General features: G+C 39.3%; 1 protein-coding gene across 1 annotated transcript in view; it reads left to right on the plus strand.

Moving 5' to 3' along the window:
- lhpp (phospholysine phosphohistidine inorganic pyrophosphate phosphatase) overlaps window positions 1–16,640 on the plus strand; it is an 89,131-nt gene that overhangs the window by 19,581 nt on the left and 52,910 nt on the right. Inside the window, exons 3-5 of the mRNA XM_052027477.1 lie at window positions 2,474–2,627; window positions 6,658–6,721; window positions 15,803–15,895. Of these exons, the coding sequence (XP_051883437.1) occupies window positions 2,474–2,627; window positions 6,658–6,721; window positions 15,803–15,895 (311 nt within the window). The remainder of the gene's footprint in view (window positions 1–2,473; window positions 2,628–6,657; window positions 6,722–15,802; window positions 15,896–16,640) is intronic.

Here is a 16,640-nt window from a genome sequence, read left to right on the forward strand (position 1 = left end):
TTAGAACCTTGTCTCATATTTTGTTGAGTTTTTATTTATTGAAAAGAGAAAATTATACGGTCCAAAAGTGAAGCAGTTTTGTTTTAAGTAGTTACTATTAACAGTTTCTTCATTAGCTAAATTGCTATCACAAGCCTGATAATGTGATTTGATGAACTAGGAATATACATCTTATGTCTGGTTAATGGGTGAAAGAGTATGAAAGCCAGATCATTATGAAGTACTCTCAGGCATAATATCACATAATTTCAAAAGGCATATTTAAACATATTCTCTGATGGTAAATTCCAGGAATCCGTCCTCATTAAGAAGTAAAATATGCAGAACACAGGAACGTGCAAGATCAGAAAAGAACAATTTTGTCCAAATATCTTGAAGGCAGTTCAGTGTCTCTATAACTCATTGTCATTCAATGGGCTTTTAAAATAGTTTAAATTGCTTCTGTAATTTGATCAACAAGAGAATATTGTTTGGCTATCAAATACAGGCAGTCCCTGGGTTACATAAGGGTTCCATTCCTGAGAACTGTCCGTCAGCTGACTTCTCCGTTAGTCAGAAACGTCCATTTTCTATAGCTACCCATATTGTATCACTCTACATACACTTGCTATAATTCTTTCATTTCAGTGAATATTCACCCCAACACTACCCATAATTAAACTAATGGAAATGTATTATTATTACTATCTGGAAAAATGCTTTAAAAATGTATGGGACAATTTACATAAAGTCAGATTTCTGTAAGTCAGGTCGAATGTAACCCAGGGAGCCCCTGTATTGGCTACTTTCTCAAATTTTTCTCCCATCTGAGAGTTGTATGTGAAATGCTAATAGTTTATACAGAGCTAGATTCAAACATCCCATGTGTATGTTCAGAAAAGATGCAGAATAGTGGAGCTTTCACAAAGGGCGAGTTTTAGGTTAAATTTTTTCACTTATTAATTCAGCGTGCTTGCTTGGTAATATCCAAACCTCCTTGTGAACAACTCAGGGTTGCAACACAATTTTGTTTGATTGCTTATTTCAAAGATGTGGCATTTTGATTGTTTTTTGGTACACAGGAAGCCTGCATTCTGATGAAGTGTAGTCGGTTTCTGTTTCTACAGATGCTGCTTGATCTGCTGAGTTTTAAAGGGTTTTGTATTTTTATTTTGGATTGTCAGCCTCTGCTGTTTTTTGTTTATTTTCAAGCCTGCCTTCATTGATGGTTACTTATTTCCCCGAAAAAAATCATGATGAGTTACCTGTTCTAGCCACTGGACTACTTGTGCTGCCCCTGCTTTTACAAAGCTGTTTGATATGGAACTGTAGGATCTTGACCCAGAGTAAAGGGAATGATATGCATCTATTTCAACATGGTGTGTGTTTGGAGATATAGTGGGCATTCGTGGCAGGATGCCAATGTTCATGTTCCGCTTGTTGCTAGAGGTCATTTAATTGAAAAGTTTAAATCAAAAGAGAAATTGTTGGAAACACTCAGCAGATCAGGCAGCATCTCTTACTTGACCTGCTGAATATTTCCAGCATTTTTGTTTTTATTTCATATTTCCAGGATCTGCAGTTATTTAATTTTCAATTGATACAAGTTTGGGTTCCTACACTGTATTCTGCCTATGGTATATATTGTAAGGGAAACAGATTGCTTTGTACCAGTTGGTACTGAATGCTGCAGCTACACTGATCCAAGTGGTGACTATTTCACTGCCATCCTGATGTGAGCTTTGGACCAACCGTTGAAAGGTCAGGAAATGGACGGCATTGCAGCTGTCTACATTGCTAGTTTATTGGTGTAGCTGTAAGATACTGACGTTGAAGAACTAGATTGCTTTTCACAGTTAATAGGAGGTGTTGCAGAACATATTACCTATCCTTTATCAACCAAAACATTCAACTTTTGTCATTCTGTTAAAAATACCATATGTTCCTTCCACTAAAAATATCAAGAGATTTTGCATTTTTAACTTTTCCTTTTTGTGTGTGTGGCCAACCCTCTATCTGTACCAAATTCTTTGTAGCCAGGGTTATTTTTCCCCATACTATTGCTAGAAATATTATTGGGTGGGTATTTATAAGACTGCTGTAAGAAGAGAGATAATGGCTTACATGCCGTTAACTCACCTTTACAACTGAACTATTAAGATAATTTGCATATTCACCCTATGACTGCATAGGTTTCCCCCGGGTGCTTCAGTTTCATCCCACATCCCAAAGGTGTGCGGGACAGTAGATTAATTGGCTGCTGTATGTTGTCAGTATTGTGTAGGTGAGTGGTAGAATGGGATGGGGGGGTGGTGCGGTTGCGGTTGAGTTGATGGGAATGTGGGAAGAATAAAGTGGGATTTGTGTGAATGGTTGGTTGATGATCAGTACAGCCTGTTTCAGTGCTGTATGGTTCCAGAAATATTAAACTGATGAAATGAGAAAGCTGGCAGCACAGCACTTAATGTGTTTCTATCCTGCAATTTAATTATAGATCTTCGACCAGAGTTTAACCAGATTGACCAGTCGAACCCCAACTGTGTTGTGATCGGAGATGCTGCGGAGTATTTTACTTACCAGAACATGAATGAGGCTTTTCAAGTTCTGATGGGGCAGGAGAAACCTATCCTGATTTCTCTTGGCAGAGGGTAAGAGGCTTTCCTTTTTGGATATGAATGGCTTAATCTGCAAGTGTTCTTGCTGCGTACATACTGTAATTCTGTTTTCAATTACATAGATGGAGGAAAAATCATATTCCCCTCATGAGATCTCTGAGAAATTATTAAGCAACCAGACTTCTTTGGTTGGCTGATCCATTGTGTGAGGATTGTAAAGTTGTAATGCTCACCAATAATAATTTGGTGGGCACATTTTGTATTTTAATTTAATTATTTTGTTTGATTTCCTCCTTGGTCTAAACTTGAACCTGCTGCTGTCTAAGATTTTTTTTCTTCTTGAGATGTCACTGTGGTTAGTGTTACAGAAATGTATACTCTGTTGTTCTTTGAATGTTGGATGTTACACCTATGTTTGGCTGGGTACTGAGGAGGTAAGACCAACTGCTATTTTAAGTCAAGTAGATGGACACTTGGACCAAATGGAGGGAGGGGATGCTGTGGGTTGAAAATGGGTGTTATTGGATAATTATGAAGGATGATAGGAAAAGTGAGTGTAGATATAGCCAAATGTATCTAAGAACACCCTTCGTAAGGAAGAAACTAAATCGAGAGAGAAATACTTCAAAGGGGAGAAATTATGCACCTAAGAACATGACAGTTTCAATAGGCCTTGATATTTGGTGGCTTTGGTTTCTACAGTTTGGAGTGAAATAATTCAGTACTTAAACTAGTAAAACCTATTTAGTAAAATTTGCTGTGCGATTGCCGTCTTGGAGCCGTAAGTGAGCAAATCAGGCTGTGAGCATAACCTAGTTAGAGATTTGCCCGTACAATGCTTGCCTCTGGCTGTGCACAGAGTCAGAAGGTGTCAGAGAGGGGAGAGGCACTGGTCAACTCAACAATTGAATTCTTTATTGCTTGAGGAGATTGAACTTCTGATTATCTATTTGGTAGACATTAAACACTAGTAAAATGATTATCATTTGAAAAAGATTACCTTTGTCATGTCTGACAGGGAAACTTCCGAACTCTAATTAGTGCAGTCACCTAGCAACGAGAGCATGGAATAGCAAGAAAGCTCAAACCAGATTTTGCATAAAGAATATATAAATTACATACTTAATTTTGTTTCTCAGTTACTAATCAGTGGCATTTATTGGTTTGAGGAAAATCAATCAACTAGATCTGTGTTAGACTGTCAATGCCAGAGTAACCTAATGATTATACGGTGGGGTCTGTCTTTCACACTTCTGAGATAATATGTTATTATTCTTTAAATTCTCTGTGTCTATATTTCAAGCTGTGTTCTAGATTAGAATTATCAATCACTTGTTTCCTCATCATATGGGTGAAGATGAGTTCATGCAATAGATTCTGAACTTCCAATCCTCCTGTTTTTTTAAAAAAAATAAACAATATAAAAGAGATAAAACTTTTGGTCATAAGTCCCAAATTACATTACACATTTTTCCCCAGTTTTATGTGTTGAAACCTGATTTTTCTTTCTTAGAGTGAAATGAGGAAACCACCATTTTGAGATCATTTTGTGTCACTCTGGAAATTCAGCTAGGCATTTCTGGGCACAAATCATCCTTGGATCTCGGGCATGACTTTTGCATCAGTGATGTCATTCATGAGCTAAGCTTGTTTTGAAGAATTACAGGACATTTTGATTTGCATGGTCCTGGACGCTCATCATGGGGACCTCCAAGGACCATGTCGTCTTCCCAGATCTATGCAGGATTAGTACACCTCCCAAGTAAATGAATTATTTACCTTAACCCTTCAGGCCTCTCTCCTGCAGTCACAGTTTAAGTTATGTTTATTTTTCTTCTCCCCTCATTGAATATGGTAGTTTCCCAAGCACCCCACTTCCAAAAACCAATCCATTCCCTGTATCCCCATTTTCCTGTCAGGTCTGTGGACACCAGTCACCCAATCCCAACCTACAAAGGGAAAACATTCCAACATATTTTAGGTGCTGAAAATGAGCGATGTCTCATCAGTTTTCAGTGGACGCTCAGCGGCAAATACACTGCTTCACATATCCAGTGTACAGCTTGGGGTGCACAAAGTTTTCTTGGCATTAATGTTTGATTTCCAAACTGCTTTACATATGTGAAATATTGCTTTGTGAATTATTTACTTTGCTTGATATGTTTAATTCCAAGTCATTTAAATACATCTGTTTATTAGCATTAGCCTGAAATGTTTGGCCTTCCACCTTCTTAGAAAGCACTGAGGAGCTTGACGTCCAACTTCTGGTGTAATGCATCTTTGCCACTGAGATTTTGTTGCACCCTTCCATTTTTGCCAATGACAGTGCATTTCTGATTGCAAAATCTTTAGCCTTAGGAACTGTGGAAGCAGTATGAAGTCATGTACTCAGAAGTTGGGAATAAGATGCACGGGGAAGAAATACCACTGTTTAAAACGTGTAACTCCGAGTACTAAGGCTGTATGAAAGCAGGAAGATCACAGACTGATAAATAGAAAAGGATAGAAAGGGGGGAAAGGGCAAAGTTGTTCTTGCATCTTGAATTAAACTGCAATTCTGTAAACTTTAAAAAGGAAATGGCAAATTAATACAGTTTTATGTCCTGCACAAGGGCCTTACTGATGCTCTCAAAGGAATGAAACTTTAATGCATAGTGTCAGAGAGCAATGGTAGATGCAGCTTGAAAGTATGATCTGCTCTGTTATTGACCTCTGGGTTGCAAACAGGCCACCACTGTGTTAGGGTAGAACTCCCTTCATTGTTAAGAATGGGAAGAATAGCATCTACACGTACCTTGGCACCTTCTAGTGGCAAATTAAAAGAGCACTAATAGCAACCTGGAAATCTGTCCACCATTCAGCTTTGAGTTTATTCAAGTAAACAAGCAAACGAAGGGGAAAACAAACAGGCAGGAGTGGACAGTCACTCACAAAATACATAGCTGAATCAATGTAGAAATTTATTATAAAGTATAATATTTAATTCCATTCTCATATTCAAAAACATAATTGCAATGTTTAAAAATTAGTGCATTGAGAAATAATTTGTGCAGGTGTGAATATTCTTAACTAGATTGATAAGAATACAGTGTGACTCCAGAGCAAACTCAGAATTGTCGAGATGGTTCTGTACCTTTATCAGAAAATGGGAAGTTGAAAAGTTATGCCAGCATGACAAAATTACTCAGGGAGACTTGAGTAAATGCATTGATTTACATTCAGCATCTATTTTAGGTGGGAAATGGAACTGGCGGTGTAATGTCTCCAGTCATGCCAGTGTAAGCTTACGCTAGGCCATGGAAGGTTAATGGCTGCTCAAGCAGAGGTCAAGTGGTCATTTGAAAGAGAGGCTTTGGTGTATAATTGAAAATGGCAGAAAGATAAACTATAAAACCATGTCTGACCATGTTGCGCATTTCTCATCTGCTGTCGGAGGCCTTAATGCAGTCCATCTGGCACAGAGCAGAAATAGTTCAGAAAAAATTATTTGCTCAATAATTCTGTCACTCAGCTGACATTATCTGCTTGAGTGAAGGTGAATTACATTTAAGAGAGAGGACAATACGAGTTTCTTTAGAAGTTTATTTTAGCTCGTAATACACAGAGAAACATGTAAAATTTTATCCTTTCTTCAGTAATCTTCAAAATTCCTGATGAATTTTGCCTCTAATGCAGGCTTATTTTGAGAGACTTTACAGAACAATATGATTTGTTCTTCATATTGACAATAAAATGCTTGATCACCTACAGTTAATATTCGTGTTTTGCAGGAAGTAATTTGACCCATTCTTTCTTAGCTGAAATAAGCTCCACATTGGAGCGAAAACTATCAGAAGATATTTACTACTATTCAAAACAAATTAAAGATTGAGCTGCATCCATCTTTCTTGTTATGCTTGCTATCTGAATATATATATGGTTTTTATCAGTTGTTTGGTTTATCACTAAAGGGGGAACTATAAAAGATGCTATGTTTAATATGCAGGATGCTGTAGCCAAGCTCTCTGCATCCCTTCTATTTTTATATATACTTATCTCTGTACTTTCTGTTTCCGTACTTTAGGAGATATTATAAGGAAACAGATGGCTTGAAACTTGATGTTGGAGTTTACATGAAGGCCTTGGAGGTACTAGGAATTTATACACCAAATCTTCCTTTCTCTTCTAAGACTATTACTGCATGGCTATCATAATGTTACATCAAAAATATTACAATAGAATGTTACAATTTAAAGTATTTTTCAATAAAATTATGTCAGCAAATGGAAGCAGATATTTATAACAGTTCAAAAACTCTTGAACCCAAAATTAGAAAACCTATAAACAAATTTACCTATATATTGAACTTTAGGTATTTTTGGTAGGTGCTATGCATAGCTCTGATGCCAAATCCAAAATCACAAAAAGAGTTTTGCAAATTGGGCACCTCTGCTGTAACAAATAGTTATCAGGGTTTCCTTCCCTTTTTTAAAAGAGCTAAACCCCAATCTGTGCATTTTGCAGATGGCATTTGCTAGTTAGGCAACCATGGAGATGGGAGAGAACAGGGGACCTAGCAAAACCAGCAACAAGGAAGGTGGACAATGGGCTGTGAAAGGGTTATGTGCTCCAGGGCCTTCAGAGGGATACTGTCCCTGAGAGTGGAGCCAACCTGAGCATGCTTTGTGACCTTAAAGCCCTCATGATCAGCAAAAGTGTCGGGTTTACAAATCAAGGGGTCTGTGAGCTGCGGTTTTTTTGTGCATGGTCTTGTGATGAAACCATCAGTGATATCTCCAACAAGAATTGCAAAGTTTATTCTGAGATTTCATTTTATGCATTTTCAAAGATTGCTTTTTTAGAAAAAAAAGACAGATTTCTGGTTTGTTAATAACTATTAGATTCTGACAATTCTATTCAAAATAAGAAATGCAAATCTTTTAAATTAATTAAATGCTTGTAGAAATTGATACCTATTTCTTTAATTGAAATGAGAATGTGCCGAATGCTCATGTTAATCATGCTTGGCTTAAATATTTTTATGAAATACCTTTTGTGGTGCTTCATCTAAATTGTGTCTCCTCTCTTGCTCATCTATTGAATCTTTAAAATTGTTCTTCCCAACTATCTGTGTTCAGCAGAGAAATCACGGAAATTTACAAACCGGAAGAGGCCATTTGGTCCGTGGTGTCCATGGTAATTGAGAAAAAGAGTTGCCTTGTCTAATCTGAACATGCAGCTTGAGATCCAGAATTCTAGAGGTCACAATTCTTCATGTACATATCAACATACTTTTAAAATGAGGGCTTCTGCCTCTCAAATCCTTTTGTATACTATCAGTCTCTGGGAGAAAAATACCTTTCTCATTTCCCTCTAATCCTTTAAAGAATTACTGTAAATCTATGCTCCTGTTTGTTGATACGTCTACTTGGAGCAATGGGTTCCTCTTATTTTTACATTTTAAATTTAAATTTTTTTTTTAATTAAATTTTTAAATTTTAAAAAAAATTTTAAATTTAAATTTTTAAAATTTTTAAATTTAAATTTTTAAATTTTTTTTAAAATTTTTTAAGTTTTTATTTACAGCATGGTAACAGGACCTACCGGCCCAACGAGTCCGCACTGCCCATTTTAAACCCAAATTAACCTACCTGTACGTCTTTGCAATGTGGGAGGAAACCGGAGCACCCGGAGGAAACCCACGCAGACCCGGGGAGAACGTACAAACTCCTTACAGACAGCGATGGGAATTGAACCCCGATCGCTGGCGCCGTAATAGCGTATTTACTCCACCTATGCTCCTCATAATCTTGTACCCATCAAGTAGATCTTCCCTTGACCTCCTCTGTTTGAAATAAAAACCCCAGCTTAAGCAATCTGTCCTTTATAGCTCCAACCCTGAAAATGTCTTCATAATTCACCTCTGTATTCTCTCCAGTGCAAACACATATTTCCTGTAATGTGCTGACTAGAAATGATGTCAAATTAGCTTTGTGTACAATTCTGCTCTTGCATTTTGTGCCACAGCTAATAAAAGAAAGGATCCCACATGCCTTTTTACCAACCTTGCTTAGTTATTTGATTGTGATTTTTGAGAGAAAAATTTAAACCCAAGGTTCCCTGCTGGTAAAACTGAGAGGGTATTAAACACTGTCGTTCATTCAATGCACCAGAAGAGTGGAGCTGATTTGGATCATGTCAGAACTGAGAGCTGCACCTTCTTGTGATTTCCAAGAAACTGCTGCGGGCTCCTGGTGCAAAGGAAGAACATGAGAAGGGAGGGAAGAGGGAAAGTACAGGTCTGTCTCTACAGAAAGAATTTGTGACTACATCCATGCACTTCCTACAAACCAAAGGATGGGTGCAAATCCGAAATAAAAACAGAACATACTGGAAGTACTCAGCAGATCAGGCAGCATCTATAGAGAGGGGAACTGTTAAGATTTCACTCAGTGACATTTAATCAGTGTGTCTTCTGGGTAGCGTTCATTGAGGGAGTTTATCACAGAGAGAACTGAAGACATGGGAATATGGAGGCTAATTTACTTGGATAAAATTTCTAAGAAGATTTCTCAAGGGAGAAGTTTTTTTTCTTTTTCATCATTCTCATTTGTAATGTTGCACATACTTGAAAATAAACTTGATTAGCAGATCCTGGTGTCAGGGTCAAGGATGTCTCTGAGTGGGTACAGGACATTCTGAAAGAGGATGGGGAGCAGCCAAAGGTCATGGTCCATATTGCAGGACTTTATCTCTCTTCCTGCCAAAGAGAATTTAGGGAGTTGGGTAGAAAGTTGTGAAAAAACACAGGACATCTAGGATTGTAATTTCGTGATTACTCACGTGCAGGCGAGAAGCGAGGTAAGAAATAGAAAGATTGTACAGTTGAATGCAAGGCTTAGGAGCTGGAGCAGAGGGGAGGGCTTCAGATACCTGGATCATTGGGTTCTCTTACAGGGCAAGTGGGACCTGTACTAGAAGGACAGGTTGCACCTAAACCAGAGGGCACCAATACAGCTACCTTAGAGGACTTAAGTAGCATGTGGGGGGGGCGGGGGTTGGGAACCAGAGCAGTGGATCAGCAAGTGGAGGTATTGAGGGGGTAAGGTGGAGGTTAGGTCGAGTAAATCTGAAAGGAAACACAGGCAGGACCAGGTTAATGAGCACAGAGTATTATGGGTAAGGTAGATGTACTTAGAGCCTGGATTGGTACATGGGACTACAATGTTGTGGTTATTACAGACGCATGGTTGAGAGAAGGGCAGGACTGGCAGCTCAACGTTCCAGGGTTCAGATGTTTCCAAGGTGGTAGAAAGTGATGTAAAGGAGATGGGGGAGTTATAGTACTGATCAGGGAGAATGTCACAACTGCACTTAAAGAGGAGGTCCTGAAGGGCTCATCCATTGAGGCATTATGGGTAGAGCTCAGGGATAAGCCAGAGGAAGTGGGCGAGATACTAAATGAGTACTTTGTATTGCTGTTCATCAAGGAGATGGGCATGGAAGCTAGTGAGAAAAGGAAGGATATGCTGATATTCTATGGCACATTGATATCAAGAAGGAGGAGATATTCAGTCTATTGAAGAACATTTAATGCAGCTCAATCCCCAGGGCCTGATGGAATCTATTCCAGGATATTGATTAAGGAGATTGCTGGGGCCTTGATGGAGATCTTTGTATCCCCTTTAGCTACAGGTGAGACCCCAAAGGACTAGAGAATAACCAATGTTGTTCTTTTGTTTAGAAAAGGCAATAGGGACAAACCAGGAAATCCTAGGCCAGTGAGCCTTGCATCAGTGGTAGGGAAATTATTGGAGAAGATTCGTAAGGATAGGATTTACTGACATCTGGAAAAACATGGACATTAGGGATAGTTGGCAGAGCTTTGTGCAGGGTGGTCATGTCTTACAAACTTGATTTGAGTTTTTTGAGGAGGTAGCAAAGATGATTGAGGGTAGGGCAGTGGATGTTGTCTACATGGACAAGTTCCCTCATGATAGGCTGATCCAGAAGGTTAAGGCACATGGGATCCATGGAGGTTTGGTAGACTGGATTCAAAATTGGCTTGGTCATAGAAGACAGAGGGTAGTATTGGAGGGGTATTATTCTGACTGAAGGTCCACGACCGTTGGTGTTCCGCAGGGATCAGTTCTGGGATCTCTGTTTGTGACGTGCATGTAATGTGTGTGAATGATTTGAACGAAAATATAGGTGGGCTGATTAGTAAGTTGCAGATGACATGAATGTTGGCAGAGTTGTGGATAGTGAGGAAGCTTATCAAAGGTACAGCAGGAAATGAATCAATTGGAAATATGTGCAGAAAAATGCATGTGGAGTTTAATCCAGACAGGCGTGAGGTGTTGCTCTTTGGGAGGTCAAATGTAAGAGGAAAGTATTCAGTAACTGGCAGGACCCCTAGGACCATTGATGTATAGAGGGATCTTAAGGTGCAAGTCCATAGCTCCCTAAAAGTGACAACACAAGTAGATAGGACAGCAAAGAAGGTGTACGGCATATTTACCTTTACCAGTCTTGGCATTGAGTACAACATTTGGGAAGTCGTGTTGCAGCTGTATAAAACTGTGGTTAAGCCACATTTAGAATTGTCTATGCAGTTTTGGTTGCAAAAGAGGTTTACTAGGATGCTGTCTGGATTATAGAGTATTAGCTATAAGAAGAGTTTGAACAAACTTGGATTGTTTTCTCTGGAGCGTCGAAGGCTGAGGGGCAGCCTGAAGTATATAACATTTTGAAAAGTATAGATAGGGTAGATGGTCAAAGTCTTTTGCCCAGGATAGAACTGTCAAATAATAAAAGGCATAGCTTGAAGAGAGCAGTAGGTGCCTGGAATGCACAATCAGGGAAGGTGGTGGAGGCAGATATGATAGAGACATTTAAGAGGCATTTAGACAGGCATGTGGACAAGCAGGGATGGAGGAATATAGACCAGGTGCAGGTGGATTGGATTAGTTTAAATTGGCATCATGACCAGCACAGACATCGTGGGCTGAAGGACGTGTTCCTGTGCTGTACTGTTCTATGTTCATTCGGTAGCGTGGGATTATGATTTATGTGAACTTGATTTTTTTTTAAATTGGAGAAACCACTGCTTTCACAAATTTGCAAATTTACTTAATTCAGCTGCATGTTATCCAACATAAACAGAAAGTGGTGGAAATACTCAGTGGGCCAGTCAGCATTTGAGGAGAGGACAACAGAGTTAATGTTAAAGCTGGTGACCTGTCATCTGACCATCAGAGGATGATCTTCCATGGACCGGCAAACCGCCCAACATTGCTGGACACCTGCCCTCGGAGCCTACTTTTTCTAGCAATGTGCCTTTGGGCACAGTTTTCCACTGGGAAATTGGTTCCCCATTGATGGGGGAGGACCTGCTCAATGCAGATATTCCTACACCATCAAACCTAGGTGGGGACTAGGCAAAACTAAAAGTACAATTTAAATTATTACCTTTTTTCACCAAATTAAAACAGTATAAAACACACAGATAATTAAAACTGATTAAATGCATTTAAATCAGATGAATTGTATCAAATACATTTGTATCAAATACATTTGTATCAAGGGCAGGCACGGTAGTATAGTGGTTAGCATAACGCTGTTACAGCGCCAGCGACCCAGGTTCAATTCTGACTGCTGTCTGTAAGGAGTTTGTACGTTCTCCCCGTGTCTGCGTGGGTTTCCTCCGGGTGTTCCGGTTTCCTCCCATGTTCCAAAAATGTATGGGTTAGGAAGTTGTGGGCATGCTGTGTTGGTGCCGGAAGAGTGGCAACACGTGTGGGCTGCCCCCAGAACACTCAACGCAAAAGATGCATTTCACTGTATGTTTCGATGTACATGTGACTAATAAAGATATCTTAAATAAAATGGAAATTAACTTCTACTTACCATCCACCATCCTGTCCACAACCATTTCTTCCCATTGAATCTGAATGCCTGCTGGACTTGCACAAAGTAGGGTTTGACACGGGTTCAATGAGCTGATTCCCTGGGCTACGTGCAGGCAAATCTGGGGAAGTCTGTGCTGTTGGAATTGACTGGCACAGCACAGCTTTTCTGAGAGTCCTTACCTGAAACAGATGGCTGGGAATTGGCCTGCACCTAGGAATCTTGAGCATCCTCTCAGTTAAGTGGACAAAAGCTGGGAGATCCTTGCAAATCTGCCAGCTTTTAAGTGGAGGAACAAGTGCATTGCCTTCCTTGCTGCTCCAGTGCATCGCAACCAAGCTTGCAAAATCACAAACTCCCTCTGCTGGGTACATGCTGTATTACACAGTGCAGTGCAGAGCATTCCACTGATATGGTCTTGCTGGAAACATTGAGATTTTTTAGTTTATTTGACACTTGATCTATTGTACAACTTGTAAGCAGATGGATATAGTAAAACGCACATTTGAATGTCAGGATGAAAGGGTAAACACTTGAAGGCTCCCTTCATTTATTTCTGTGATGCATGAGATGTAATGGCACAGATTTTGAAGGGAAGTATTGCACATTTCCTCACTTAACTAACAGCAACTTTAGGATTTATGTGCAAAGACAGCAGTCTCAAAGTTACTGGTAGCAAATTGCGGTATATTTCATTTATTCATCTTGGATCCCCACCTGGTACAGTGGGAAATCCAAGGGAAAAATCTGCCATGCTGGACTTGGCCCAGGGAGCTCTTCTCTATTGATGTCAGTGTTGGATCAGAGCACATGGCACCAGCTTTGATGAGCTGAGGCAAAGGGAACAAAAGATGAGTTCAGACCAGGGGAGAAGAGCAAGAGAGAGATTAACAAAAAGCGACACCTTTTATACCTGAGTTAAGGGATGCTCCTTAGCTAACAATAGTCCAATCAGGAAACCTATTAGATACTTGTAGCCAAACCAACCAATGAAAAAAACCACATTTTCACCTGATGGAGGAACCAATAAGCTAGTAAGCGGCCATTCCTTGTGCAGCCACTTGAGGTGTATTGAACACTATACATGTTAAAAAAAACTAATTAAAACAGTCGTATCCAACAATCCCCCCTTTGATTCTAAGTTACCCATTTAGAATTATTATATCTGGAAATTCAGAGGCAGAAAAGACTTAAAAATATGTACAAGGATGTGCCCATGTCCTTCAGAGCATTTGTAGCCCTATGTCATGGTTAGGCAGACCAGTGGATGCACTTTCACGTGTTTGAATAATTCTGCTAATGGTCTCCTTTAAACAAGTAATAAGGATGTAGATTATTATAAGACATATAGTATGAGCTATATGACTAAAAATACAACTACAACTAATATTAGAATAGACCATGATGTCCAGTATTGTCAACTTGCTTGAAGTCTTCTGGCTGGTTAGTGATCAGCAGCGTAGGCACTGTGACCAAGAGGTTACTAGCACATTAACCACAGCACTTGTTGCCTTCGTCTGGCACCACTTTAGTCCACTTGCAGTGGCTGGGGTGTATCCACTTGCTTTTACCTTCTACCTTGACTGCCGAATTGGTTATCAGCAGTACTTGGTAAGGGCCTTCCCACCGAGCTCCCAGTGGTTCCTTGTGTGGTTTCTTGACCAGGACCCACTCACCAGGAATCAGGGTGTGTCCTCCTTCTGATGGACTGCTCCAAGCAGCAGAAACCTGTTGGGAAGCAGACTGAACAGCTTGGGTTAATTTCACACAATAATCAACCAAACTATCTGCCATAATGTGTATATCAGCCTCTCTGAGATCAGGGGCTCCCAGTAGTGGCAAAGGTCGCCCTGTTACCACTTCAAATGGACTCAGTTTTGTTTTCTGGATGATGTGGACAATGAAAAGACCACTCAATGTTCATCAGTCGACGTAATTCTTGACAAACGTTTCCAGTGAAATGTGTTCCTTGGTCTGAGTCAATGTGGCATGGCAATCCCCATCTAGGAATATAGTCCTTAATCAGAGTTTTGGCTGTGTGTGTGGCAGTAGCTTTCCTTGCCGGGATGGCTTCCACCCATCTTGAAAATTTGTCCACTATTACTAGGACATCTGAATATCCTTGGCACTTTGGTAGAGTGATGTAGTCCACTTGTAGATATAGAAATGGACCAGGTGGAGCAGGAGCACTTAGTTGAGGTAGTTTTTCAGCTGATCCAGGGTTAGTCTTCTGGCGCATCATGCATCTTTCAACTGTTTGTCAAGCTTGCAGCCTGAACCTTGGATTCCACCACCATTGGGAGAACCTGTCAATCATCTTTTGCACTCCAATGTGTCCTAGGGAGTGTATCTGCTATGCCAGATAGGGAAGCAGTTCATTTGGGGCCACTAATCTATGACTAGTGCCATACCTCCATACTCCATCGTCGTTTAACAACCCACCATTTTCCATCCAGTACCACTTCTCTTGCTCTTCTCCCCTGGCCTGAGTTCATCTTTTGTTCCCTTTGTCTTGGCTCATCAAAGCTAGTGCCATGTGCTCTGTGACTGTTTCTTTGTTTTAAACTTTCCAATAAGACTTTGAAGCACCAAGTTGTTTTCAACTCATTCCTGGACTCCTGAAAGAACCTGTGGATTTGAAAATAACCGGATCCGACATCAGTGACTGCAAAGTAGTGAGGCAACTAATTAGCATATTCGGATGTGTAAATTAATTTTATGTTTAATTGCTTTAATTTTTCTAATTTAAAAAAAAATTAGATCTTGAATAATTTTAAAAGTTAGTTTTGACAACTAACTAAGCCAAGGGGCACAGCTTAGCCAGCTGTCAATATAAGCACAGCCATTTTGGGCTTATGCTGGTTCTGAAGCATCCACACAGCAGGTTACTGCACTGGAGGGAGGTATGAAGATTTTTTCATAGATTATTGAGAAGTGCAGCCAGGCTGCCACTGACTGCAAAGTCAGGGCTAATGTCACCTGTTTTTGCTATGCACAAAATCTGTGGTTATGAGTGTCATTGCCCTCATAAAATGAGTGATTGTCATTGACACTTTAGATGATTTCTGGTCAAAAATAGTGCTACTGGCTTTTATGATGTGACAGCCCAGCTTCTTCCAAAAAAAGGGAAACTCCTTATGAAAAATGCATCAAATGCACATTTAAAAAAAAATAAATGCTTCAATAATACACAACTTTATTATTTTTTTTACCTGGTCTCTTTCATTTACTTTATTGCAGATCTATACTTACAACTTTGTTTTCAATGTTTTCTCACAAAGAGCATGTAAATTTGATTTTCTTTCCATTGCTTCTACCAGTATGCCTGTGATATTGAAGCTGAAGTTGTTGGCAAGCCCGCAAAAATGTTTTTCTTGTCCGCTTTATCCGATATGGGATTGGAACCAGATCAGGTAGGGGTTAATCCTTAAATCAAGGTATTTGTATTGTCACCTTGTATGGGAAAAAAAAGTCTTATTTGAACTATTTCTGGTGGTTTTCAACCATTCGAACGTTCAAATGGTTACAGATTTTTCTTTAATGAATAGTTTTACTGAATTGCAGGGACAACTTTCTTGTATAATTTTGTATAACTTATGTTTAATTTATGTTTTTCTTGTGAATGTTGTGTATCTGATGCTACGTGCCTGTGATGCTGCTGCAAGTAAGTTTTTCATTACATCTGTGAATACATGTACTTGTGCATATGACAATAGACTCGACTTTGATTTTGAACCGAATTGTTCTTGTGTTTGGAGAAATAATATTGACAATTTAAATATTTTGTACAGAATAAGTTTAGAACAAATGGACATTATCTTTCCTGTTACAATCATAAGGATACAGAACTGGTCAGTATAATTACAGAAGAAAATTTTAACAGCAGAAATCATGATTTTAAAAAAGAGCAGCATTTTTGTTGCTTTGAGGAATGAAATCTAGACAGTGATATAAAATTGCATATTCTGTGCAAATTTAGATTATTGTGTGACCAGGAAATCCAGAGGCAGATTGGAGAGCGTTGACTGCAATTTGAAACTTGCCACTTGTTACCTTACTTTGTCTAGAAGTATATTTTTCTTCTTGGAAAATATAGTGACTCAATGAATATCAGATCTCCCTTTCGGTTTACTCATGGAGTTTTGTAGATTAATTTCT

This window comes from Pristis pectinata, chromosome 12, assembly GCF_009764475.1.
Source record: "Pristis pectinata isolate sPriPec2 chromosome 12, sPriPec2.1.pri, whole genome shotgun sequence".
Taxonomy (NCBI): Eukaryota; Metazoa; Chordata; class Chondrichthyes; order Rhinopristiformes; family Pristidae; genus Pristis; species Pristis pectinata.